The 26425-nt window shown below is 48.2% G+C and overlaps 1 protein-coding gene across 5 annotated transcripts in view; it reads right to left on the reverse strand.

Annotated features, from left to right (window-relative positions):
• The window catches only part of SPEF2 (sperm flagellar 2), a 172210-nt gene that overhangs the window by 29926 nt on the left and 115859 nt on the right, over window positions 1-26425 (reverse strand). For all 5 annotated transcript variants that reach the window (XM_066602444.1, XM_066602443.1, XM_066602442.1 and 2 more), the window contains exons 24-27: window positions 18391-18528; window positions 10564-10724; window positions 4267-4450; window positions 2252-2393 (exon numbers count right to left, since the gene is read on the reverse strand). In XM_066602444.1, coding sequence (XP_066458541.1) covers window positions 2252-2393; window positions 4267-4450; window positions 10564-10724; window positions 18391-18528 — 625 coding nt within the window. The remainder of the gene's footprint in view (window positions 1-2251; window positions 2394-4266; window positions 4451-10563; window positions 10725-18390; window positions 18529-26425) is intronic.

The following is a 26425-nucleotide window of genomic DNA, read 5'->3' on the forward strand; positions in this document are numbered from 1 at the left end:
AGTTCCTTCACAACAATGCTAGCCAAAGTTCCTCCACAACAATGCCAGCCATAGTTCCTCCACAACAATGCCAGCCATAGCTCCTCCACAACAATGCCAGCCATAGCTCCTCCACAACAATCCTAGCGAAAGTTCCTCCACAACAATCCTAGCCAAAGTTCCTCCACAACAATCCTAGCCAAAGTTCCTCCACAACAATGCCAGCCATAGTTGCTCCACAACAATGCCAGCCATAGTTGCTCCACAACAATGCCAGCCATAGTTGCTCCACAACAATGCCAGCCATAGTTGCTCCACAACAATGCCAGCCATAGTTCCTTCACAACAATGCCAGCCATAGTTCCTCCACAACAATGCCAGCCATAGTTCCTCCACAACAATGTCAGCCATAGTTCCTCCACAACAATGCCAGCCATAGTTCCTCCACAACAATGCCAGCCACAGTTCCTCCACAACAATGCCAGCCATAGTTCCTCCACAACAATGCCAGCCATAGTTCCTCCACAACAATGCCAGCCATAGTTCCTCCACAATAATGCCAGCCATAGTTCCTCCACAACAATGCCAGCCATAGTTCCTCCACAACAATGCCAGCCATAGTTCCTCCACAACAATGCTAGCCATAGTTCCTCCACAACAATGCCAGCCATAGTTCCTCCACAACAATGCTAGCCATAGTTCCTCCACAACAATGCCAGCCATAGTTCCTCCACAACAATGCCAGCCATAGTTCCTCCACAACAATGCCAGCCATAGTTCCTCCACAACAATGCCAGCCATAGTTCCTCCACAACAATGCCAGCCATAGTTCCTCCACAACAATGCCAGCCATAGTTCCTCCACAACAATGCCAGCCATAGTTCCTCCACAACAATGCCAGCCATAGTTCCTCCACAACAATGCCAGCCATAGTTCCTCCACAACAATGCCAGCCATAGTTCCTCCACAACAATGCCAGCCATAGTTCCTCCACAACAATGCCAGCCATAGTTCCTCCACAACAATGCCAGCCATAGTTCCTCCACAACAATGCCAGCCATAGTTCCTCCACAACAATGCCAGCCATAGTTCCTCCACAACAATGCCAGCCATAGTTCCTCCACAACAATGCTAGCCATAGTTCCTCCACAACAATGCCAGCCATAGTTCCTCCACAACAATGCTAGCCATAGTTCCTCCACAACAATGCCAGCCATAGTTCCTCCACAATAATGCCAGCCATAGTTCCCCCACAACAATGCCAGCCATAGTCCCTCCACAACAATGCCAGCCATAGTCCCTCCACAACAATGCCAGCCATAGTCCCTCCACAACAATGCCAGCCATAGTTCCTCCACAACAATGCCAGCCATAGTTCTTCCACAACAATACTATGTTATGGGGCTCAGATGTGATGGAAAGGAGAGTCTGGGGAGCGGTGTTTTATACTCTCTGGGTGTCCCCTTCCAGTACTGTGTCCCCACGAAGCCGCTGTGTGTCGGCATCTTGACTCCTTTTGTGCATGCATCTCCTATTCATAGCTATGGGATTTGCGAGTGCAGAAAGAGCAAAGCTGCAGGTGCAGTGAACTTCTCAGCGACACAGCACTGGAACGGGGTGCTCGGTGAGTAAAGACTCACTCGCTCCCCAGACTCCCCATTCCCTCACCTTTGAACCCCATAACATAGTTTATGGGGCTCAAATGTGATGACAGTATCCCTTTAAGCACCATCCACAATGCCTCATAACAGTATCAACTATAGTGTCCACATTAGTGAAAGTCACATTTTCCCCATAACATTGTCAACCACAGTACCCCCATAACAGAGCCAGAAGAACAGAAAGCTACCTTTTTCATGCCCTGCACTGGACATCTGTGATAACCGCAGCTTCAGGGATTCAAGCGTGCTGGCATCTGAAGCTGTATGCTCTGTGCATCTGCACCACCCACATTATGTGGCACCCCGTAAAGTCAATCACAGTGCCTCCATAAAAATACCACTGCAATACCCCATAACACTGCTAGCTCTAGAGCTGCCATAGTGCCAGTACCAGTGTCCCATACCAGAAACACAGTAAACCACACTGATAAATGTGATCCGCTGGGCTACAGGTGCTGAGAAGTAAAACATGACGGTGTACGGGCCGAAGAGTTACCTGAATGATGCCCACCACACTGTGTATTAGTACCGGTCTCTGCCAGGCCATTACCTTGGTATAAACGAATTATAGGCATCCTGCGATACTCTACACCACCACTAGGGGTGCTTACCTTTTTTCCGGTTGGCTGATTTCTTTTTTGCCCCTTTTTGGCTGCTTTGAGAAGCCGTCTGAGAGGCTTTTACTTTTTCCTTCAGTTCCATTTGGTGATCCTTCTCGTCCTCCGTCTCCAGTGCTTCTTTTTCAGTGGTTACCTGGGAGCAAAATATCAGAGCTCGAGTTGGGATAAAACATGAACAAATAGGAGAAAAGCAAAAATCCTAATATATACGCTATATATAGTGTATATAATACAGTGTAAATAATGTACAAGCATAATCATGTATTCCGAGTGACAACAGCTCCGTGCTTCTTAAAGTCATGTGATCAATAAGCGGTTGCCCTCCTGCTTTACTGCGTTCTGAGGACTGGGCAAACGGCACGGGACGCTGGTGCCAAATACAGGCAACACCACTGCTGAGATGACCATAGAAGCCCTAGTCTAGTCTTTGGGGTATAGTTTGGGCCTTAACGGGTTATTCCAGAGGTGTAACTTGAAACTTCTGGGCCCCAATGCAAAACCTGTAACAGGGCCCCCAACTATAATGCTTTTTTCATAGTACTGGGCACCCTATATGTAGTAGAGAGGCTTTATGGGCCCCCTAAGGCTCATGGACCCGGGTGCAACCGCATCCCCTTAAGTTATACCCCTGCCCTTATTCCCATCTGGACTTTCATGGTCCAGACATATTTGATAGATTTGAGACTCATTCCTATCTCAAACCCGACTTTCTTGCTCCAAGCTCCTCTAAATAAAGTAAACATGAAAAAAAAACCCCAAGCAGACTGCACTATACTGGTTTCCGTAAGGCCTTATTAACATGGGTTGGAGCAGAAGCCACTCCTCCTCCTCCTCCTCCTCCTCCTCCTCCTCCATAGACTTCTATGAGCAGCATGACATAACCTTCCCCCATTTCCTGCAATGTCTCAACAGGGGTGTAATTATAATAGGTGCCGAGGGTGTGGTTGCAGCCAGGCCCAGGAACCTTAGGGGGCCCATAAGGTCTCTGATCCCATTTGTCTCTGAGACAAAATAATATAAATGAAGTTATGTCTCTGCATTTCGGTGTCACTCTTACTAAGAGGAGCATTCCTTGACAACAGGAAGTGGACAGCAAATTAGACAAAAGGGAGACCGCTAGCGGCTGGCAATTTGTAGGGAATTTTGTGTACAAAAATTTTATTTTTTCGGTAAATAAAATGATTCATACTCTTGCTCGTTGTCACATGGGTTATAATTAGAGATGAGTGAGCATACTTGCTAAGGCCAATTACTCGATCAAGCAATGTCCTTAGCGAGTACCTGCCCGCTCGGGAGAAAAGATTCGGCTGCCGGCGGCGAGCAGTGAGCGGCGAGGGAGAGCGGGGAGATCTCTCTCTCCCTCCCCCCCCCCCCCCCCCGCTCACTCCCGCAACTCACCTCTCACCCGCGCCGGCACCCGACTCCTTTCTTCCGTGCGGGCAGGTACTCGCTAAGGACAATGCTCGATCGAGTAATTGCCCTTAGCGAGTATGCTCGCTCATCTCTAGTTATAATAATAGCAATTCACAGATTTTTTTCCCACTTTTTTCATCCCACTAGGGGACTAAAAGGGTTTGTTTAAGATATTGGAAAATTTCAATGAGGAGGAAAATGGTATACAATAACAAAAGAAACTTCACTCACCAATTTAATTTCCCGCCATTCCATTGCTGGACTGGTGGGGTAAGAAACCTCACTGAAATTGTTCAATATCTCAGACAAACCCTTTCATCCTGTGATCCTTTCACTGAATACATAATACACTGCAATACATACTCTAATAGGGTCATGGACAGTACTGACTGCAGCATCTAAGGGGTTAAACAGCCAGGATCAGAGATAACTTCAAATCTGATCCCAGCCAGTGCAACAGGATGTGTGCAGCACAGATTCAGAACCGGAGTCTGTCCTGCTCTAATATAGCACTCTGCAGAAATTAGCAACATAATCAAAATGAGCATTACGAGTTATCATCCCAGTGTTTAACCTTTTAAACTCCAGTTTACCATATTAACAATGGCTGATATCGCCGTCTGCCATGCGTCATGAATGAGCTTCTGATCGCCTTCGGAGAGCTGTCCTGTGACCTCCACGTTCGGCTCCTCCTTTCCTTTCACAGTGGCTGCTTTATTTTTCTGCTTCCCTAAGTTCACCTCTGGAGTCTGTGGTCTTCTGGGAACTAGAGGAATCCTGCAGTCAGGAGACACAATGATGAAATAACAGTTTATACTGTACACTGAACGCCCGCCTTATTAAAACCCCCATCTAGTAGTATGTTAGACCTATTTTGGCCTTCAGAACTGTAGCAATTCATTGTGGCGTCCCTCTACAGGTAGAAGAGTACCCGGGGTGTGCCAAGAAAGCCTACATTATATTACACCTCCACCAGCCTGACAGGAAGGGGTCATCGGTTCATGCTGCTTGGGCCAAATTCTGACCTCTCATCAGCACGGGGCAACAGAGATCTGGATCCATCTGACCAGGAGATGTTTCTCCGCTGCTCAGTGATACAATTTTTGTGCTCTTTTGCCCCCTGGAGTCTCGTCTTTCTGTTTCTCTTAGACACAATGGCGCTGGAACTGGTTGCTGTTACTTCCCATCTGTGATAAGAAACGACAAGTTGGACATTTGGAACACCAGTGTTGGATCACCAGCTTTCTTGCGCAGTACAATGTTATATGTTATAATCGCTTATTACTTCAGAAGGGTTGTTGATCCAGGGATTATTCTGATTGCCAGATTAGAGTCAGGAAGTAATTTTTTTCTTTAACCCCTTAGTGGCGGCCCCATTGCCTTTTTACATCCTGTCTATGTAAGCTTTAGGGCTCATGTCCACGGGAAAAAGAAGAATTAAAATCCGCAGCGGATTTTAACTCTTCTCCCGCGCGCGGATCCGCACCCCATAGGGATGCATTGACCACCCGCGGGTAGATAAATACCCGCGGATCGTCAATAAAAGTGATTTAAAAAAAAATGGAGCATGAAAAAATCTGGACCATGCTCCATTTTCATGCGGGTCTCCCGCGGGGACGGCTCCCGCGGGCTTCTATTGAAGCCTATGGAAGCCGTCCGGATCCGCGGGACACAAAAATCATATTTTACTCACCCGCTCCGGTTCTTCTCTTCTCCGCGGCGCCATCTTCTCTCAGCCGCGGCCGGATCATTTTGCTTCGGCCCGGCGCATGCGCGGGGCACGTCACCGACGTCATCGTGCACATCCGCCGAGCCGAAGAATGAAGATCCGGCCGCGACGAGAGAAGATGACGCCGCCGCGAAGAGAAGAAACGGAGCGGATCGGAGGTAAGTTTATTCTCATTTATTTGCATTTTCAGCCCTCATGTCCGCGGGGCAGGAGGGACCCGCTGCAGATTCTACATGTAGAATCTGCAGCGGATCTGATTTTCCCCGTGGACATGAGGCCTTAATCCTCAGGGACGTAAAAACATGCATCCTCTAAGGATTAAAGCCCCGCAGGCTCTGGACGTGACAGCTTCATGCTGTTGGTTACTGGAGGTAGCTGACAACCTGGAGCTGTCATCCCGGGCTGTGGGGAGCCCCTCGGCAACGTGATCTGCGCATCTATGAGGGGGGCTGAAACTTCTCACCCAGGTCCTCCACAATGCCCGACGATGTCCTGCACTGGAATGGACCCTCTGCCATCTTCTGGGCATGCGTGCCAAAGGAAAATTGGCGGCGCATGCGCAGAAGCCCTGATCGCAGGGCAGATTTAAAATTTCCTGTCTCCCAGCTACCTACAGGTAGCCGGGAGACAGGAGATGTCACCAGGGACTGTGGCGACCGGTCCCTATGCCCGTGATCACCGTTGACCAATGGTTAAGTTGAAAAGTTGAAAAATCCAGCGATCTGGGCAACTTCCAATGAGGCCCAGTCATCTGTGCTAGACTAGTCTAGGCTGGGATTTCACTGCCAACTGCGTAGAGTTTTCTCATGTAGAGAGTATACAGAGAGTTCCAGCACCATTGTGTCTAAGAGAAACAGAAGACAAGACTCCAGGGGGGCAAAAGAGTCCAGAAATTGTATCACTGAGCAGCGGAAAAGCATCTCCTGGTCAGATGGATCCAGATTTCTGTTGCCCCGTGCTGATGGGAGGTCAGCCAATAAATTACGCAGTTCCAAACTAGCAGTTTTTTTTAACACCATATCTCTTAAAAAGATAGTTGAGTTAAAAGTGTGTATCCCATAACCGTACTAATGAACACTACAGCACACGCCACATAAAACAAGCTCAAACAAGCTACTGACAGAAAAATAAACTTCCTCCCATCTCCCTTCTCCGATCGCTGTCATTAGCTCCCATAGGAGTCTATGCAATGGCCGGCGTATTCCAGGCAGAAAGATAGTTCCAGGATTATCTTTCCAGCCCAGCGTAAAAGCGTAGCATATAATCGTCCGACCATGAAACCGGTGGCCGATGTATGCTCGTGGAAATAAGCCCTAAACACCATAAAAGACCCCTCCCCCCAAAAAAATGGTATAATTGTGTTTTTTCCGTTTCACCCCACTTAGAATTGTTTTTTTCATTTTTTTTTTTCCTCCCCATTTTCAAAAAAATCTTGTTGTTTCTACTTTTACCATTTTGGAGTTCATAACACTTTATCACTTTATCATCTTTGTCAAAGAGTGGTCACAAATGGCTCTACATCCAAGTGGAAGAATGTATCTAGTGGGGTACCACAAGGCTCTGTCCTGGGCCCAGTGGTGGTCAACATTTTTATAAATGATCTGGAGGACGGAATTTATGGGAAACTGATCAAATTTGCCGACGACACAAAGCTAGGAGGGATAGCTAGCACTAGGGGGAAAAAAGCGCAATTCTCGTGATGTGTATTTTTTTCTGACGACTTTCCTCATGCAGGATAAATAATGTTTTACTTTGACAGATGGGACTTTTAAATCTTTTATTTTTTCTAATAATTAATAAAACTTTTTTTAAACTAATTTTTACATTTTTAGTCCCCATGGGGGACTTTAACTTGCGATCATTTGATCTCTCATACAGTATTATGTAATACCATAGTGTAATGCAATACCATAGTATTGCATTATACCACGTTCTGTTTGGAAGTCTATCAAGACATGCCATAGGCAATTAGTTGTGACAGCCCTGCGCACAATGGCAACCTTTCTACATAGGTGGGTGAGGGGATTTAGGACCCCCAAACACCCATCAGGACATTTAAATACTGCTGTCAGAATTGACACTGGCATTTAAAGGGTTAACAGCTGCAATCAGCATGACCAGGCGGGTGTTAGGTGTCAAAAACAGCCAGCACCTGCAGTGCATGCAATTGGATTGGCTTCTGATCCCCCCTCCATATATACCCCGCGTGCCCAGGATGTAACTGTATGCCCCGGGGTTGAATGATACCATTGGAAAATAGAACTTATCCCGCCAAATACTGGCCCTCATATGGCTCTGTCAATAGAAAAGTAAAAAAGTTATAGCTCTAGGAAAGCTGAAAAAAGAGAACAAAAAACACAAAAAGTGTCTGACCCTTAAGGGAAATAATCGTAGATTAGGTGCACAAGCAAAAAGGCTCTGAAGTATCACTGACGGTTGGGAGTGTACTGCGTGATTTGCACCTCAATGTGGTTGACACTTTAGAGTAAGACTGTTACCTACTGAGGGGATAAGTGATATTTGTGATTTTAGATGCGCCCAGTTTCGATCCTGAGATATGGTAACTTATGACTCATATGGGGGACTTATCCATCCTGTGCCTCACAAACCTGATGACCTTCACAATGTGATGCTGTAAAACCTCTGCTTTCTGCCGTGACATAGGAAGTCATTTTCTTTGCTCATTTGCCCCCTCTAAAGAAAAGGTCAGGAAAAAAAACACAAGTTTCCTCGAACCCTCTGCACCTCAACCACAGAGGCAAGCTTAGCATTTATTTTATTTTTGAAAATCTAAGTCACACCACCTGCACTGCCACCAATGTTTATTATATCAGAAAACCCCTTCAATTACCGTATTTTTCGCTTTATAAGATGCACTTTTTCCGCCTCCAAAGCGGGGGGGGGGGAAAAGTTCCTACGTCTTATAAAGCGAATGTGCCGAATATTCGTTCCGATCGCCATTTTTAGCGCGATCGCGAATTTAACACGCGGACGCGATTTATTTACCGCGATTGCGCGTTAAATTCGCGATCACACGAACAAATGTGCGATCAGTTAGATTCTCCTGTCAAAAAAAAAAAAATCATTACTCACCTCCCCCGGCATTCTGCGGCGCTGCTGCAGGCTGTCGCTCTCTCCTGGTCCCCGGCAGAGCATTGCTTTCTGGACGCAGGGCTTGAAATCCCCGCCTCCAGAAAGCTAATACTGTGTTAGCTAACACACGCCGTCAGCCAATCACAGCCATTCAATGACATCATTGAATGGCTGTGATTGGCTAACACATGTGCGCCTTCAGCCAATCACAGCCATTCAATGATGCGTCCAGAAAGCAATGCTCTGCCGAGGGCCAGGAGGGAGCGACAGCCTGCAGCAGCGCCGCCGCCCACCACCACCGAACGCCGCCGTCGCATGCCGGGGGGGGGGGGGGAGTAATTATTTTTTTCCCCTATTTTCCCGCTCTAATTGGGGGTGCGTCTTATAGACCGGTGCGTCTTATAAGGCGAAAAATACGGTAGATAACTAGCACCACATTTAGCATGACTATCTGCGACACAGGTGCTGAATATTACCTCTACAGGTGTGCACCTTCCCCTATGAGTGGGTGGAGGAAGCAGGACTCACGGGCTTTCTCTGTGAGTGGGTGGAGGAAGCAGGACTCACAGGCTTTCTCTATGAGTGGATGGAGAAAGCAGGACTCACAGGCTTTCTATATGAGTAGGTGGAAGATGCAGGACTCACAGGCTTTCTCCATGAGTGGTTGGAGGAAGCAGGACTCACAGGCTTTCTCCATGAGTGGTTGGAGGAAGCAGGACTCACAGGCTTTCTCTATGAGTGGGTGGAGGAAGCAGAACTCAGGCTTTTTATATGAGTAGGTGGAGGAAGCAGAACTCAGGCTTTCTCTATGAGTGGATGGAGGAGGCAGGACTCACAGGCTTTCTCTATGAGTGGGTGGAGGAAGTAGGACTCGCAGGCTTTCTCTATGAGTGGGTGGAGAAAGCAGGACTCACAGGCTTTCTCTATGAGTGGGTGGGGGAAGCAGGACTCACAGGCTTTTTCTAGGAGTGGTTGGAGGAAGCAGGACTCACAGGCTTTCTCTCTGAGTGGATGGAGAAAGCAGGACTTACAGGCTTTCTCTGAGTGGATGGAGAAAGCAGGACTCACAGGTTTTCTATATGAGTAGGTGGAGAAAGCAGGACTCAGGCTTTCTCTATGAGTGGGCGGAGGAAGCAGGACTCACAGGCTTTCTCTATGAATGGGTGGGGGAAGCAGGACTCTCAGGCTTTCTCTATGAGTGGGCGGAGGAAGCAGGACTCTCAGGCTTTCTCTATGAGTGGGTGGGGGAAGCAGGACTCTCAGGCTTTCTCTATGAGTGGGTGGGGGAAGCAGGACTCTCAGGCTTTCTCTATGAGTGGGTGGTGGAAGCAGGTCTCACAGGCTTTCTCTATGAGTGGGTTGGGGAAGCAGGTCTCACAGGCTTTCTCTATGAGTGGGTGGGGGAAGCAGGACTCACAGGCTTTCTCTATGAGTGGGTGGGGGAAGCAGGACTCGCAGGCTTTCTCTATGAGTGGGTGGAGGAAGCATTACTCACAGGCTTTCTCTATGAGTGGGTGGAGGAAGCAGGACTCACAGGCTTTCTCTATGAGTGGGCGGAGAAAGCAGGACTCACAGTCTTTCTCTATGAGTGGGTGAAGGAAGCAGGACTCACAGGCTTTCTCTATGAGTGGGTGGTGGAAGCAGGACTCACAGTCTTTCTCTATGAGTGGATGGAGGAAGCAGGACTCACACAAATTCTCTATGAGTGGGCGGAGGAAGCAGGACTCACAGGCTTTCTCTATGAGTGGGTGGAGGAAGCAGGACTCACAGGCTTTCTCTATGAATGGGTGATGGAAGCAGGACTCACAGGCTTTCTATATGAGTAGATGGAGGAAGCAGGGCTTATAGGCTAAACAGCTTATGGCATGAAAATACAGAATTAAATGATAGAAAACTCTGTATCCTTGAGTTTTAACCCCCCCCCCCTCATTTTGTTCCATCCTACCCTCATATAGTAGACCTGACAAATACTTCTTAAGAGACACTTTTGCATTAGCACAAACATGAGGGTGTATAGAATAGTAATTATTATTCTGCTGGTGGTAATATTATTGTATATAATCTTTACCTTCTTGGATTCTCCGATTCCTCTGCTGAGCTGGAGTTAGAGATGTCCAGGAGAGGGATTCGGGCAAACTCCTGACTGTTCTCCTTTGGAATTTTATTCTCCATCCCTTCATAGTAATCATGAAGAAACCGCATAGTATCTTGGAAACGATCCACTTCCACCTTTGTATGCAAGAGAGCGCATTAGTGTTCAGGTCTTTCTTATGATGGCCCGTTGACTATATTTATCGGATGAACAGTTATGTAGCCACAAGGTTGGAAGCAGCAACCCCCATCCTGCTCGATCACTACATGCACAGCATTAAATGAGGGCTATGTATACAGTGCTGTCGCTGCTGCATGTTATAGTGCCGTCTCCTATACTTCTGGCTGTGTTCCCATGTTGTGTAGCGCTCTGTATAGCCAAACAAATGTGCGGCAAAACCACGTGCCTTCTTCCATGTACTGTCAGAGCTGCGCAATTCAGTTTTTAGCAACGCTGCCTTTTACTGGTGTAACCTGTTTAAAAACAGTGTTTTACTAGTGAAAAAAACTATTGCAATTAAGTTACAGCAATTTATGGTAAAATGTCCATATCATATGTACCCCAAAATGGTGCTAATAAAAAGTACAGCTCATCATGCAATAAAAACAGGCCCTCACAGTCGATGATAACATAAAAAAGTTATGGAACTTTGCAGCAATACAAAAAAAAATTTTTTATTGTGCGAAAGTGGAAAACCCTAAAAACAAAAATATAATTTTGGTATTGTCCAACCACGTATTACGCGTGCAAAATTTGCATGTTCAGTACACGGTGAATAGAGCTCAATGACTTCAATGAGTTTGCTCACATAAGAGTATTTTGCACACATACACGCAATGCCCATAGCGAAAATGCGAGTGTTTAAGTGTGCTAACGCTGTAAAACTAAAATCGTAATTGATGTGCTTTCTGTCCTTGAACTTCAAACAAAAAAAATCTAAGTTATATAATCTATATCTATAAAGACGAAAGCCCTCACTGACTGACTGACTGACTGACTCACTGACTGACTCACTCGCCACTAATTCTCCAACTTCCCGATGTCATAGAAAAATAAAATTTGGCACAAGCATAGATTATGTCCAAAATAGGAAAAGTAAAGGGGTGCCAACTCGAATATTTAATTTTAGCGCAAAACAACTAGCGTACAAATTTTATGTACGGAATCTAATTCTCTCACTTGAAATTTGGCACGAGCATTGATTATGTCATAAATAGGAAAAGTTAATGGGTCCCAACTCGATTATTCAATTCTAAGCGCAAAAGACTTAGATTCCGTACGTAAAATTTGGACGCTAATTCTCTCACTTCCCGATGTCATAGAAACTTAAAATTTGGCACAAGCATTGATTATGTCATAAATAGGAAAAGCTAATGGGTCCCAACTCGATTATTCAATTCTAAGCGCAAAAGAATTAGCGTCCAAATTTTACATACGGAATCTAATTCTCTCACTTCCCGATGTCATTTTATATGAAGGAAACGTCGCATGGTTGCCTCTACGTGGTGTTTCCTGGGTAACGCAAAGAACCATGCAAAATGGTGAACATATTTCTTTCCTCGGTATCTCTAAAGTAACTACGACTTCATAAGATTTTCCGTGTGAACACTAGATAAACACCAAATAAACACCAGTACCAAATTAACTCGGGCGAAGCCGGGTATATCAGCTAGTATATTATAGGTACCCATAGAACCGTACCAATAACAACTGCAGTTCGTCACGTAAAAATGTGATAGCTTTTGAAAAGTGGAGATGAAAATCATCCAAAAATTGTCACATCCTTATGGCCAAAATAGGCCGCATCAATAAGGGGTTAAAAGTGACCCTTTGTGGTCTTCCTGAAACATTCTAGCTCAGGTTGGATTCACACAGCCGTATTTGCGCATGCAAAGTTTTCCTGCGCAATACGTAGTGAATAGAACCCATTGATTTCAATACGATCATTCACATGTTAGGATTTTTTGCGCACGCATTTTGGTTGTGCAAAAAATATATGTGACATGGTCTATATCCTGCGCACTTGTGCAGGCAGGAGCCCAATAAGATCAATGTGCTTGCACAAACGCTTCACTAATAAGCAGGAAAAATTCACTCGGCCAAATAATGCTTGTCCAGGATGCCATGTAAGCTTAATTAATAGTAAAGGGATTTTCCCACTACTTAAAATTGTTTTACAACCACTCTGTCCTTCTTGGTTGCTGCTGACTAGGTCATGTGACTACTGCTGCCAATCAATGGCTATAGAACAGTGGTGGTGAACCCATGGCACACGTGCCATAAGCGGCACGCAGTGCCCACCCTGCTGGCACGCGCCACCAGCCCCTCACCATGGTAGTAGTGAATACCGGCAAGGGCCGCGGCTTCCCTGATGGTATTCACTCACTGCGCTGCTAGCGGCGCTGATTTCAGCCTCCCCCTTCCCTAACATCTCCTCTTAGGTTCCGCGAGAGCAGGGGGAGGAGGCATCCGGCAACACACTGACGTCTCAGTATGCACCTGCGATCAGCGCTGCTGGAGGCGCGCCGGGCAGAGGAACAGTGGAGCTTCCACAAGGAGGAGGGGGTAAGTATATGGGTCTCAGGGGGGCACTGTCACTGATGGGGGCCGCTGTGGGGGGCAAAATTACTACTGGGGGCCGCTGTGGAATGTCACTATTATAATACGGGCCACTGTGGGGATGTCACTATTACTGCGGGGGCCGCTGTGGGGAATGTCAATATTATCGCTGGGGTATGTTTACATGCGGCAGAAATGGGCGGGGCTGTTTCAAAATAGACAGCGTGCAAATTTTGACTGCTTTTTGGATGCGGAAATACTCCAGAATTTGCGACAGAATTTCTGCTGAGTACATTCTGCAGTATTTCTGCATTCAAAAAGCAGTCAAAATTTGCACGCTGTCTATTTTGAAGCGACCTTTTTCTTTTTAGAACGACAGGGGTAAAATCATACGTCGTGATAAGCCCTGCCCCCTCAGGTGTTGGCACTTTTTGATAAATAAATGGGGTTTTGGTTGCAGTTTGGGCACTCGGTCTCTAAAAGGTTCGCCATCACTGCTATAGAAGGTCATGCTATGGCCAGTGATTGGCTGCAGCAGTCACATGTCCTGGTCAGCAGCAACCAGGAAGGACAGAGCGGTTGTAAAGTAATTTTAAGTGATCGGAAAACCCTTTAACTTCTATGTGTATACTAGTGGGCAGGGTGCGGGTGGTATAACCTCAGCGGGCAGCAGCAGCAGCTGCCATTGAGATTTATTGCACCAGCAGTGGAACTGAATGAACAGCTGACTAAACCAGCAAAGCCTGAGCCTGGGAACTGTGTAGAAACCACAATCCCAGTGATGAGAGGCGGAGGAGAGATGCAGAATACAGTTACTGCTACTGATCTCATCTTCTACCTGCACCACCTGGGCTCACACCAGAGGGAACACTGAGCTGATCTGGGCAGTTCATATGTGTTGTATGCTAATAATTTAGCTTCCAAAATTAGGTGTCAAAACCAGATCGCACTAGGTGGTTGGTGGGCAATAAAATCTGGTGGGGGCCCACTTCCCAAAATGACTAAGACTGCTCATAAATTTCAGTTAGCAAAATGCTCAGCTGTTTTTCCTGACTGACTCATACATATGCATACTCAGCTGAGTGCACAAGTGTTCTCTGAATGCAGAGAAGGGAGAAAGCTGCTGCAAGACACCTCTGTTTCCCTCAAAACTCTGCACCCCTCTAGACTCTTCTGTCCCTCTGTCCCCATCCACACTCTTCTAGCCCTCTGTCCCCATCCACACTCTTCTAGCCCTCTGTCCCCATCCACACTCTTCTAGCCCTCTGTCCCCATCCACACTCTTCTAGCCCTCTGTCCCCATCCACACTCTTCTAGCCCTCTGTCCCCATCCACACTCTTCTAGCCCTCTGTCCCCATCCACACTCTTCTAGCCCTCTGTCCCCATCCACACTCTTCTTGCCCTCTGTCCCCCATCCACACTCTTCTAGCCCTCTGTCCCCATCCACACTCTTCTAGCCCTCTGTCCCCATTCACACTCTTCTTGCCCTCTGTCCCCCATCCACACTCTTCTAGCCCTCTGTCCCCATCCACACTCTTCTTGCCCTCTGTCCCCCATCCACACTCTTCTAGCCCTCTGTCCCCATCCACACTCTTCTAGCCCTCTGTCCCCATCCACACTCTTCTAGCCCTCTGTCCCCATTCACACTCTTCTTGCCCTCTGTCCCCCATCCACACTCTTCTTGCCCTCCGTCCCCCATCCAGACTCTTCTTCCCCCTACGTCCCCATCCAGACTCTTTTTCCCCTACGTCCCCATCCAGACTCTTCTTCCCCCTACGTCCCCATCCAGACTCTTCTTCCCCCTACGTCCCCATCCAGACTCTTCTTCCCCCTACGTCCCCATCCAGACTCTTCTTCCCCCTACGTCCCCATCCAGACTCTTTTTCCCCCTACGTCCCCATCCAGACTCTTCTTCCCCCTACGTCCCCATCCAGACTCTTCTTTCCCCTACGTCCCCATCCAGACTCTTCTTCCCCCTACGTCCCCATCCAGACTCTTCTTCCCCCTACGTCCCCATCCAGACTCTTCTTCCCCCTACGTCCCCATCCAGACTCTTCTTTCCCCTACGTCCCCATCCAGACTCTTCTTCCCCCTACGTCCCCATCCAGACTCTTCTTCCCCCTACGTCCCCATCCAGACTCTTCTTCCCCCTACGTCCCCATCCAGACTCTTCTTTCCCCTACGTCCCCATCCAGACTCTTCTTTCCCCTACGTCCCCATCCAGACTCTTCTTCCCCCTACGTCCCCATCCAGACTCTTCTTCCCCCTACGTCCCCATCCAGACTCTTTTTCCCCCTACGTCCCCATCCAGACTCTTCTTCCCCCTACGTCCCCATCGAGACTCTTCTTTCCCCTACGTCCCCATCCAGACTCTTCCTCCCCCTACGTCCCCATCCAGACTCTTTTTCCCCCTACGTACCCATCCAGACTCTTCTTCCCCCTACGTCCCCATCCAGACTCTTCTTTCCCCTACGTCCCCATCCAGACTCTTCTTCCCCCTACGTCCCCATCCAGACTCTTCTTCCCCCTACGTCCCCATCCAGACTCTTCTTCCCCCTACGTCCCCATCCAGACTCTTCTTTCCCCTACGTCCCCATCCAGACTCTTCTTCCCCCTACGTCCCCATCCAGACTCTTCTTCCCCCTACGTCCCCATCCAGACTCTTCTTCCCCCTACGTCCCCATCCAGACTCTTTTTCCCCCTACGTCCCCATCCAGACTCTTCTTCCCCCTACGTCCCCATCCAGACTCTTCTTCCCCCTACGTCCCCATCCAGACTCTTCTTCCCCCTATGTCCCCATCCAGACTCTTCTTCCCCCTACGTCCCCATCCAGACTCTTCTTCCCTCTACGTCCCCATGCAGACTCTTCTTCCCCCTACGTCCCCATCCAGACTCTTCTTCCCCTTACGTCCCCATCCAGACTCTTCTTCCCCCTACATCCCCATCCAGACTCTTCTTCCCCCTACGTCCCCATCCAGACTCTTCTTCCCCCTACATCCCCATCCAGACTCTTCTTATCCTACTACCCTGCTGTTCCCCTCCAAACACCTCTGCACCCCTCCAGATCCCACTGTCCCCCTCCAGTCTCCTATGTGCCCCTCTGTCTCCCTTCATCCCCATTTTCCTCTCTCTAGACTCCATTGTCTCCTTCAGATCCTTCTGTCCCCCTCTAATCTCCTCCAGACCCCTATAAAGAGCCTTCTGTGCTCCTAAGAGTTGTCTGTCCCACACTGCGACCCTCCTAAACCCCCTGAATTCTCGAGAATCCCCTGCCCTCCTCCAGATGTCTTTGAGGACTCACCTGCTTTTTCAACCTGGCTATCTAATGGTACCCTTCCATCTTGAATTATACTCTGAAACGGTTGTGTCACTGGCCTAGCCACCATCGGAGACACCATCATTCTCTCTCTTTCTGATCAACTCTACTAATCTATTAGTGTTGACTTGTTTTATGTTATTTTGTTAAATGTACCGGTATTTCACTACCATTTCCTCATCTTAGCATGCTGAATATTTTCTTACTGGTTATATAGAGGGTTGCATATTGTTATTGAATTTTTTTGTGGTGTGAGATTCTGAATAAAAACTTCTTGAACCATAATGTGAATTTTTATTAATTTTCATTGAAAGTGACATTTTAGGACACAATATAAGGTTGTTATAGCCTGTCGGCATACGTTACTTGAGAGAGGGCAGGGGTTTTTAATTTAAGAGGCAGGAAGAAAGCCCAGACCACTGGAAGAGGTGGAGAGCTCATCAGAGAGTCTGCTGCTAATTAGCATATGGCGTGCAAACTATCTCTCGATGGGAGCACGTTTGGAAGAAGGTAAAGGTCCAAATGGATTCCTCAAGTTGTCGCACATATATAAGTATATTATATTACTAGCCAAAAATTAAGATAATGGACTTCCTTTAACCCCTTAATGACGTGGCCCCCTTTTTTTCCATTCTCGGTTTTCCCTCTCTCCTTTTAAAAAATCGTAACTCCTCTATTTATCCATCGGCGTCGCTGTTTGAGGGCTTGTTGTTTTTTGCAGGACGAGTTGTGTTTTTCAATGGTGCTATTTAAAGTACCATATAATGGACTGAAAAACTTTTACAAAATTCTAAGTGGAGTAAAATGAAAAAAAAAACCGACATTCCGCCATCTTTCAGTGCGTCTTGTTTTTCCGGCGTACAAACTGCAACAAAGACGACATGATATCTTTATTCTATGGGATAGTACGATTACTACGATACCAAACTTGTATAGTTTTTTTTTGCTGTACTACTTGTATTTTTTTTCAAAGACATTTAATTTTTTAAAATTATTTTCTGCAGCCATCTTCTGCGCGCAATAACTTTTTTATTTTTTCATCGTCGTAGATGTGCAAGGGCTCATTTTTTGCGAGATGTCCTGTAGTTTATGTTTTGAATACAAATGACTTTTTGATTGCTTTTTATTGCATTTTTCCTGGGAGGCAGGGTGGCTGAAAAAAGTGCATTTCTGACGTGCTTTCTTTTATTTAAGACGACGTTCACCGTGCGGGGTAAATAATGGGCCACTTTGATAGATCAGACTTTTACGGATGCGGCGATACCTAATATGTATTTTTCTCGTATGATTTAGATTATTTTATTAGAGTCATGGCAAAAGGGGGGTGATTTAAACTTTTATTACTTTTTTTTTTTTACAATTAAAAAAACTATTGATCTTATCTTCACTTTTTTTTTTAAGCCCCCTCTGGGGGACCACAACTAGCGATGCTTTGATTGCTCCTGCAGCGTGACGTAATGCTATAGCATTAAGTCATACTGCGATTTGACAGGCAGTCTATCAAGCCACCCCACGGGGACGGCTTGATAGGCAGTCTGCTAAGGCAGCCCTGGGGCCTTTCAGAAGGCCCCTGGTTGCCATGACACCTGTACGGCTCCCTACAATCTTACGCAGAGGAGGCCGTACAGGACCCCCGAATATCGTTCGGGAGATTTAAATGCCGCTGTCAGAATTGACAGCGGCATTTAAAGGGTTAATAGCCGCAATCTCTCTTCATACATACCCCGACACTCCAGGACGTAAATGTACGTCCTGGAGAGGGAAGGGGTTAATGAGGTTTAAGGGCACCAGTCCAAGCAATTGGGCATGTAGGGGGAATTCCTACTAGCACACTATCCAGGTATATACCTGCTGTTAGGGTTGGGTCTAATCATGCTGACCGGTTCATTTTAAGAAAATCTGTAAGTTTGTTTTTCCATTGAAATACCTGCATCAAAGAAAAGAAATGGTTCATGAGTATTCCCACATGGTCTTCCAGCCATCCATTACTCTTAACCTCGGCGCGTTCCTGCTCGGCTTCCTCCTTCTTTTTGTCACAGATGTCCCAGAGACAATCTCTTAAATCCTTTAAAAAGCAAAAAGTAACAAAATTATTCATCAAAAAGAGAAAAAAATGTACTATTGTGAAATATAAACAGAATATAGAATTACATGGTTACATTCTGCCTGTCTGCAGCCACCACTAGGGGGAGCTCAAGAGATTATGCTATACTGTATATACATTGTAGTAGAGGGCCGTAGCTATAGGGGATGCAGAGAATGCGGCTGTACCCAAGCCCAGGAACCTTAGGGGGGCCATAAGACCCCTCTTCTCCATATAGGGAGCACAGTACTGTAAATAAAGCATTATAGTTGGGGGCTCTGTTACAGATTTTGCACAGGGGCCCAGAGGCTTCAGGTTGCACCTCTGGAGGTGATTGCAGGCAGAAAGAATGTTATTATGTAACTATGACTAAACAGGGGATTCCTGTATACTGTGTTATCATAGAGTACAATGTATATACAGTAATCTCCTGAGCTCCTCCTAGTGGTGGCTGCAGGTAGTAGAATGTTATAATGTAACTCTATGACTATACAGGAGATTACTGTATACTGTGTTATCATAGAGTACAATGTATATACAGCAATCACCTCAGCTCCCCCTAGTGGTGGCTGCAGGCAGTAGAATGTTATCATGTAACTGTATGACAACACAGATTACTGTATACTGTGTTATTATACAGTACAATGTATATACAGTAATCTCCTGAGTTCCCCCTAGTGGTGTCTGCAGGTAGTAGAATGTTATCATGTAACTATGATTATACAGGATATTACTGTGTTATTAAAGAGTACAGTGTGTATACAGTAGTCTCCTGAGCTCCCCCTAGTGGTGGCTGCAGGTAGTAGAATGTTATCATGTAACTATGATTATACAGGAGATTACTGTATACTGTGTTATTATAGAGTACAGTGTGTATACATTAGTTTCCTGAGCTCCCCCTAGTGGTGGCTACACACAGAGTGTTATCATTTAAAGGGGTTGTACCAGGATTACAAGTTATCTCCTCTCTACAGGATAAGGGAAAATGTGCAGATTGGTGGGAGTCTCACAGCTGAGACCTGTGCCAATCTTAAAGAAAGGCGTCCTCTGTTCCCATGCACCTGTCACTGTGGGATAGTCTCTACCCCCACAGTGATGTCAGAATGAATGAAGCACTAGCTGAGCATGCAAGGTCGCTGCTCCATTCAATGGGGCTGACGGAAATACTCGAGCACTTGCCACTTGGCCATCTCTGGCATTCCCATTGAAAGTGTATACAGCTGCAGTGTGCTTACGTGACCAGTGTTCTATTCGGTTTCCTCCTCACTGCGGGGGGGAGGGGTGCAGTAAGACTGCAGCGAAGAGGATGGTAGACATGAGACCACCGACGATCAGCAAGTTATCCCCTATCTTGTGGATAGGGCATAACTTGCGATCCTGATACAACCTCCTTAACTATAATAAGAGGACTAAGTATAGTTTGTGGAAGGCATGCAGTAGCGGCACCTGTCAGAGCGCACAGAGGCGGATCGGCAGGGAAGTTTAGCGCTCTATGTGAGTCACATCCCCGGCTCGTATAAGCCCATAACTTCAGTTTATGGGACTAATAGGAACTGATAGATTCCCCTTAAAGTCATGGAATTACCCTTAAGTCAATGGAAGCCATCCGTCCCGCGATACTTCTGCAGCGAGCACAGCAGAAGTACCGCGAGAATCTGCATCACAGCCCAGTGCCGAAGGTCATGCGCTGCACTGCCAGGCAGGACACTCGTGGCGGATCTGAAGAGGTGAGTATGGTGTTTCTGGGGGGCACCGGGTCTGATTCCACTGCAATATTTCGCAGTTGGAATCCGACCCGGCCGTGGGCATGAGGCCTATGTGGCAGTACACTTTGGCCTCCTTCCCACGAACGGATTTCCGCCGCGTAATTCGCGGCGAAAATCCGCTGCGTTGCCCGCAGCTATTAGGTTCTATTGAACCTAATAGCTCAGGGCACACGGTGTGGAATTCCGCGCCGTGAAATCTCCCGTCCTCACCCGCGGCATGCTCTATTTGCCGCGGGTGTACGCGCTGACAGCTTCCATTGCAGTCAATGCAAGCCGTCCGTTCAAGCTATCTCCCGCTGTAACACAGCGGAAGATAGCGTGAAAATGCTTTCCCGCCTACCGCCGCCGCGTCATTTGACACGGTGGGCGTGTCATGTGACGCGGCGGCGGGGGAAGCGTCATGCGGGAGCGAAAACGCCGGATCCGCTGGTAAGTATAGGGGCTCTGGGGGCGCCGTGACGGGTTTCGCCGCGGAATATTCCGCGGCGGAGCCCATCACGCTTGTGTGCAGCCGGCCTAAGTCTTTCAGTTAAGCCCACAGAAAAAAAATCTGGGGGTGTGAAGTCCGGGGACCGAGGAGGCCACTCTATGGGATCTCTCTGTTTGATCCAGCACATGCTGTTGAGCCAATTATGGACCACCGTAGCATAGTATGGCGGCACACCTTCTTGCTGTCACCACAGTTCGCCGATGTTGTAGGGGTCAATAAGAAATGGGCACATAGTATACTGCAGCAGCTCCAGGTGGGTTTCTGCTGTGAGCTCTTTGTCAAAAAGAAGGGCCAGTTCAAACCATCATAAGCCACCTTGCCCCCTAATCATCACACTTGGGCTTTGGCTGTCATGCTCAGTTTGGATCAAAAGATTTTCCGTGCGCCGATAAACACAGTAATGACGGTTAACTTATCCTGACAAATTAACTTTTTCCTAATCCTCTCCATCTGCGTCAGATTGGCCTGTAATAAATTTAGAAACTTCTCAGCAAACGTCAATCAGGATCGGGGAATGCAGCATAGTGCATAATGAAGCGGCATAGGGACTGGGGGCTAACAAGGGGTTAAGGGAAGAACGAGCAGAAGAGAGGAGGAGTTGTAACAGGAAGAGGAGGAGTCCAGAAGAGCGAGAGGAAGAGGGAAGACGTCGGAAGAAGCAGGGGGAAAGAAGCGGAGAAGAAAGAAGAAAAGCGAACAAGTCTGAGGAGAAGAAGTGGTAGGAAAGTACTCTGAAGCTTCTCCATCCTTCTTTCTTCCGATCCTTCGGAGGAAGATCCGAGAAGCGGTCGTCCAGGACGGGACCGGATGGCTGGAGCAGCTCCTGGAAGCGTGCAGAGTTCCCCCCCAGCACCAGCGACAGGTCTGCCAGGAAGAGCGAGTGAGAAACAGCAGCCGGCCACACCGCAGCCCCAGAAGGCGCCCGAAGAAGACGACTCAAGAGGAAGACCCAAGAGGAGTAAGAATCCCCCGGCGTGTCTCAGCCCCAGCCCGGTGGCGAAGTGGGGAACCAGGAGAAGCAGCCCCGGAACGGAAGAGCGGCAGGGGGCCGCACCTCGAGGAGCAGCAGCGGCGCAAGGTACGGGGCCGAAGAGGACCGCCGGCAGGCGAAGGACCCAAGAGAGGAACCGCAAAAGCACAGGCGAGCTACTCACCACCACAGCAAAGCGATGCAGGAGCGGCAGCGAGAAGAGATCCTTCAGCGGGTCGGCGCTCAGCAGGATCAGGTGAGCATTGGCAGCGGGGAGAGGGCCAAGATGGCGGCGCCGGCACGCGGTGCGAAAATCCACAAGATAGCGGTGACGCAAGATGGCGGTGATGGGCGTCACGCAGCCCTACAAGGTGGAGCCGGCAGGCGTCACGCGGCATCGCAAGGGGGTGCCGCCGGTACGCGCCGTGAGGAGCATCATCACAGCGGCGCCGGAAGGCGCAGCGCGGCCGCATATCCAAGCAGCACAGGCAGCATATATGAGGGCAACGCCGTTGGCTAGTACGCGGCTCGGCCCAACGCAGGAACGGAGCGGAGGCAGGATGGGAGAGTCAGGGGAGAGCAGAGGGGGGGGGGGAGAAGAGGTGGGGCATGTCAACCGGGATACAGGGCCAAGGGGGGTAAACCGCAACGTAGTTGGGGGTAATAGTAGCCCCCTTTTCAGCTCAGGGGATAGCGAGGGGCCAGATATCCTTCACACCCCACTCGCCACAGCGTATAGCCAGAGAAGGGAGGAGCAGCACCTGTTATACAAAAGCCCCTCTAGCGGCGGGAGGGGAGCCATAACCCCACAATCCCCACGTTCCGAAGGGAAGCAGACAATCGTCGAGGCGTCACGTCTACAGGCGTCGCGGGGACTATACGCGAGCGGCCAGGGGCATAGAAGAGGCGGGCCGCGTCTGGCATAGCCCAAGCGGCCAGTCAGGTGCACGCACGGCAGACAGGCGTTCACAGACGGGCGACGAACGGGGAGCAGCGGGTGCATCACTCAGGCTAGGCCAGTCAGGGCGCTGAGCATCGCAGTCGGCGCGTGGTTTCTGGAAGTCGGAGAGGTCACCAGCGCAGAGGGGTAGTGGCTCGGAGAGCAGGCGCAACGCTAGACCTTGTCTCCCCACCCATTGTCGTCAGGCGTCTTTTTCACCAGCGTCTTCCGTCAGCGAGGGGCAACAGCGCTGTAGGAGGCAGAGGCACTCACGGGAACAGTCCGTCCGGGGCCGGTAAAGAAATGTAGGTAGAGCATAATGACGGTCTAAAGTTTGCTGAGTCATTGTTGTGCCCCTGTCAGGGGTTGGTTTATTAGGGGATACGGTAGAAAAGATCAAGAAAGGCTTGTATATTGATATCTGGTTGCTACTATCAGCCGACCATATAACTGTGGACAAGGAACGCACGTACGAACGCGGGGCAGAAAAGAAGCCGAAAATAGCCAAGACCTTTGGGAATCTGCTTCAGGCGTTCTTGGTGTTAGCGCATGTTTCATGTCAGCACAACCCTAGTAAGGGTCCGGAGCTGATGGTATATGTGAATACCATATACAGTGCGTATAAACTGCACGGCTGGTCGGCGTGGTGGAGGTATGATGAGGACTTTAGGTGTCGGGTATTGGGCATGGGGCAAATCAGCTGGGCGTCCAAAGCGACAGACGTTTGGATACAACTGATACTGTCTCAACGCCCCCAAAAGCAGTCCTTTCCAGGGGGGAGCTGCTGCGGCTGCCCAACAGCCGTCAGCGGCCCCGTCTCGGCCAAATGAATCGTGCTGGTTATACAATGAAGGACACTGTAGATTCTACGCGATGTGTAAATTCCGACACGAATGCTCGGTATGCGGTGGCCAGCACTCAGCAATTCGCTGTTTCCGAAAGCAGAGAGGAGCGGCCACTCCGGGGGTTGCCAGTAGCTCAGCGAACCCTGGTGATAAGCAGCTATCTGCACAGTTGGCTCGAGCGTTACCCCAGGAAGCAGGGAGGACTTCACTAGGGGATTTAGGATCCCCTTTGTGGAGCAGCCCGCGGCTATGTTTTGTACGAATTTAAAATCGGCAATAGACAACACGGAATTAGTTATAGAAAAGCTGACGAAGAAAGTTGAATTGGGCCGTATGGCCGGCCCCTTTTCGTACCCTCCGTTTCACAACTTGCGGGTTTCCCCCTTGGGACTAGTTCCCAAGAAGGAATCCAGTAAATTCCGTTTAATACACCACCTGTCCTTCCCAAGCGGCGAATCGGTGAACAACGGAATAACAAAAGAGCAAGCCGCGGTAAAAAATACGTCGTTTGACAGTGCGGTCCGTCTGGTTCGGTCCGCTGGAAAGCGGGCCCTGCTGGCTAAGGCGGATATTGAATCCGCTTTCCACTTGCTGCCGGTTCATCGAGAGTGCTTCCACCTTTTGGGATGCATGGTGGACAACCAATATTTCTTCGACATGTGTTTGCCGATGGGTTGCTCCATCTCTTGTTATTACTTCAAAGTTTTTAGCTCGTTTCTTGAATAGATGGTAAGATTCGAGACGGGCATCCCATCGGTAATACACTACCTCGATGACTTCCTTTTCGTGGGCGCGGAAACGTCCGGAGAGTGCGAATTTTTGTTTTCCCCTTCCCCTAACCCGTTTTCAGTTTTTGGCGTTATTGCGTTCATCATTAAAGAAAATAGGCTTAAACCCGTCGGAGTTCGGCACTCACTCCTTCCGCATACGGGCGGCCACGACGGCGGATTCTTGCGGTATGCTAGAGGAAGGAGTGAAGAGGCTAGGTAGATGGAGGTCTAACACATATAAGTCGTATGTTAGACCAAATTTGATTATTAGATAGGGTAGTAAGCAGCAGAAAGTTCATAGAGAAAGCATAACTAGTTAATATATTTATATATATATATTAAAAAAAAGTTTATATATATATATAGTCTTGTGTTAGGATAAGTTAGGTGGAAAATATGTTTCAGAATTGGTATAGCAGTTGAGCCTTTTTGTTCCAGCGAGCGAACAATGGACGGTTTGGATAATCGGGCACTCCTACGTGCACTGGGCAGAGAAGCGGGCCATGATTCGTCCAATGGGAAAGAATCTCGGATTACGAGGCATGAGAGTGCATTGGCGTGGGATTCGAGGACTGTTATGGCCCAGGCTCCTGAAGGAGGTGATGCAGATCGGCAGGTGGACCCCCCGAAGGGTGATACTGGTAATACATGCCGGGGGGAACGACCTGGGAAAAACGAAGATGGGGGAGCTATTGGTCCTTATGAAGCAGGACATGCTCCGCTTTAGAGAATGTTTCAACGAATCGATTCTGGTGTGGTCCGACATCGTGGCAAGACACTACTGGAGAGATGCCAGGAACCCAGAGGCAATCGAGCGCGTTAGAAAACTCATAAACCTAAAGATGTCTCAGTTTGTACAGTCGCTGGGTGGGATTGCTATTAGGCACTGGGAGTTAGAGGATAGGGAGAGGGGAGCTCTTAGGCATAATGGGATTCATCTAAACGAAGTAGGTTTAGATATGTTCTTATCGGGAATACAGGATGGAGTGGAGGCAGCGCTAGCTAGGGCTTATAGGGTTGGGCGGCCTGTGGCATAGGGCTATGCCACATTCCTAATGGCATAAAGCTTCCATGCCTGAGGTGTTTTCCGAGGTTGGTTAGCAAGCACGTAAGAGTACGGGGCTTCCAAACACCTCAGGATGGCTTTGTGACTACTAAATGAAAAGTTGGTCTAGCATGGAAGAGTAAATGGTGACGTTAAAGTTTGGAGTTATAAAATGTTAGTAGATTTAATAAAGCTGTGGCCTACCCCACAAATTTCAGCAACAAATGGAGTAAGAGTTTTGTTTTTTAAGGTAGCGAGGTCTATGGTCGTTGGCTAGTGGGTGGACACAGTGGAGAATGTAGCATAGTGCATGATGAAGCGGCATAGGGACTGGGGGCTATCAAGGGGTTAAGGGAAGAACGAGCAGAAGAGAGGAAGAGTTGTAACAGGAAGAGGAGGAGTCCAGAAGAGCGAGAGGAAGAGGGAAGACGTCGGAAGAAGCAGGGGGAAAGAAGCGGAGAAGAAAGAAAAAAACCCGCCCACCCAGGCCGGTTGGAAGGGTGAAGGAATATTAGGAGAGGATCGCTGTCTAGGAGTAGGAGGTTAGGAAGTCGTCACAGCTTGTGTGTAGGCGTAAAGCTTCCATGCCTGAGGTGTTTTCCGAGGTTGGTTAGCAAGCACGTAAGAGTACGGGGCTTCCAAACACCTCAGGATGGCTTTGTGACTACTAAATGAAAAGTTGGTCTAGCATGGAAGAGTAAATGGTGACATTAAAGTTAAAGTTTGGAGTTATAAAATGTTAGTAGATTTAATAAAGCTGTGGCCTACCCCACAAATTTCAGCAACAAATGGAGTAAGAGTTTTGTTTTTTAAGGTAGCGAGGTCTATGGTCGTTGGCTAGTGGGTGCACACAGTCTCTACCTTTGTTGGTGATACGGATGAAGCTTCATATCTGCCAGGATATGCTGCAATGTTATTCCTCATCTGTCCGATGTGGTTGACAGGATCCTGCTGATTTTGCAGGAGATGACTCTATCTCAGCGATTACACAACTGTTGCAGCAATGTTTTTCCTGCCTGTCTTTCTTTATGGTGGAGGGGGTCCAAATTTCTT

The sequence above is a fragment of the Eleutherodactylus coqui genome, chromosome 5 (assembly GCF_035609145.1).
Source record: "Eleutherodactylus coqui strain aEleCoq1 chromosome 5, aEleCoq1.hap1, whole genome shotgun sequence".
In the NCBI taxonomy this organism is placed as follows: domain Eukaryota; kingdom Metazoa; phylum Chordata; class Amphibia; order Anura; family Eleutherodactylidae; genus Eleutherodactylus; species Eleutherodactylus coqui.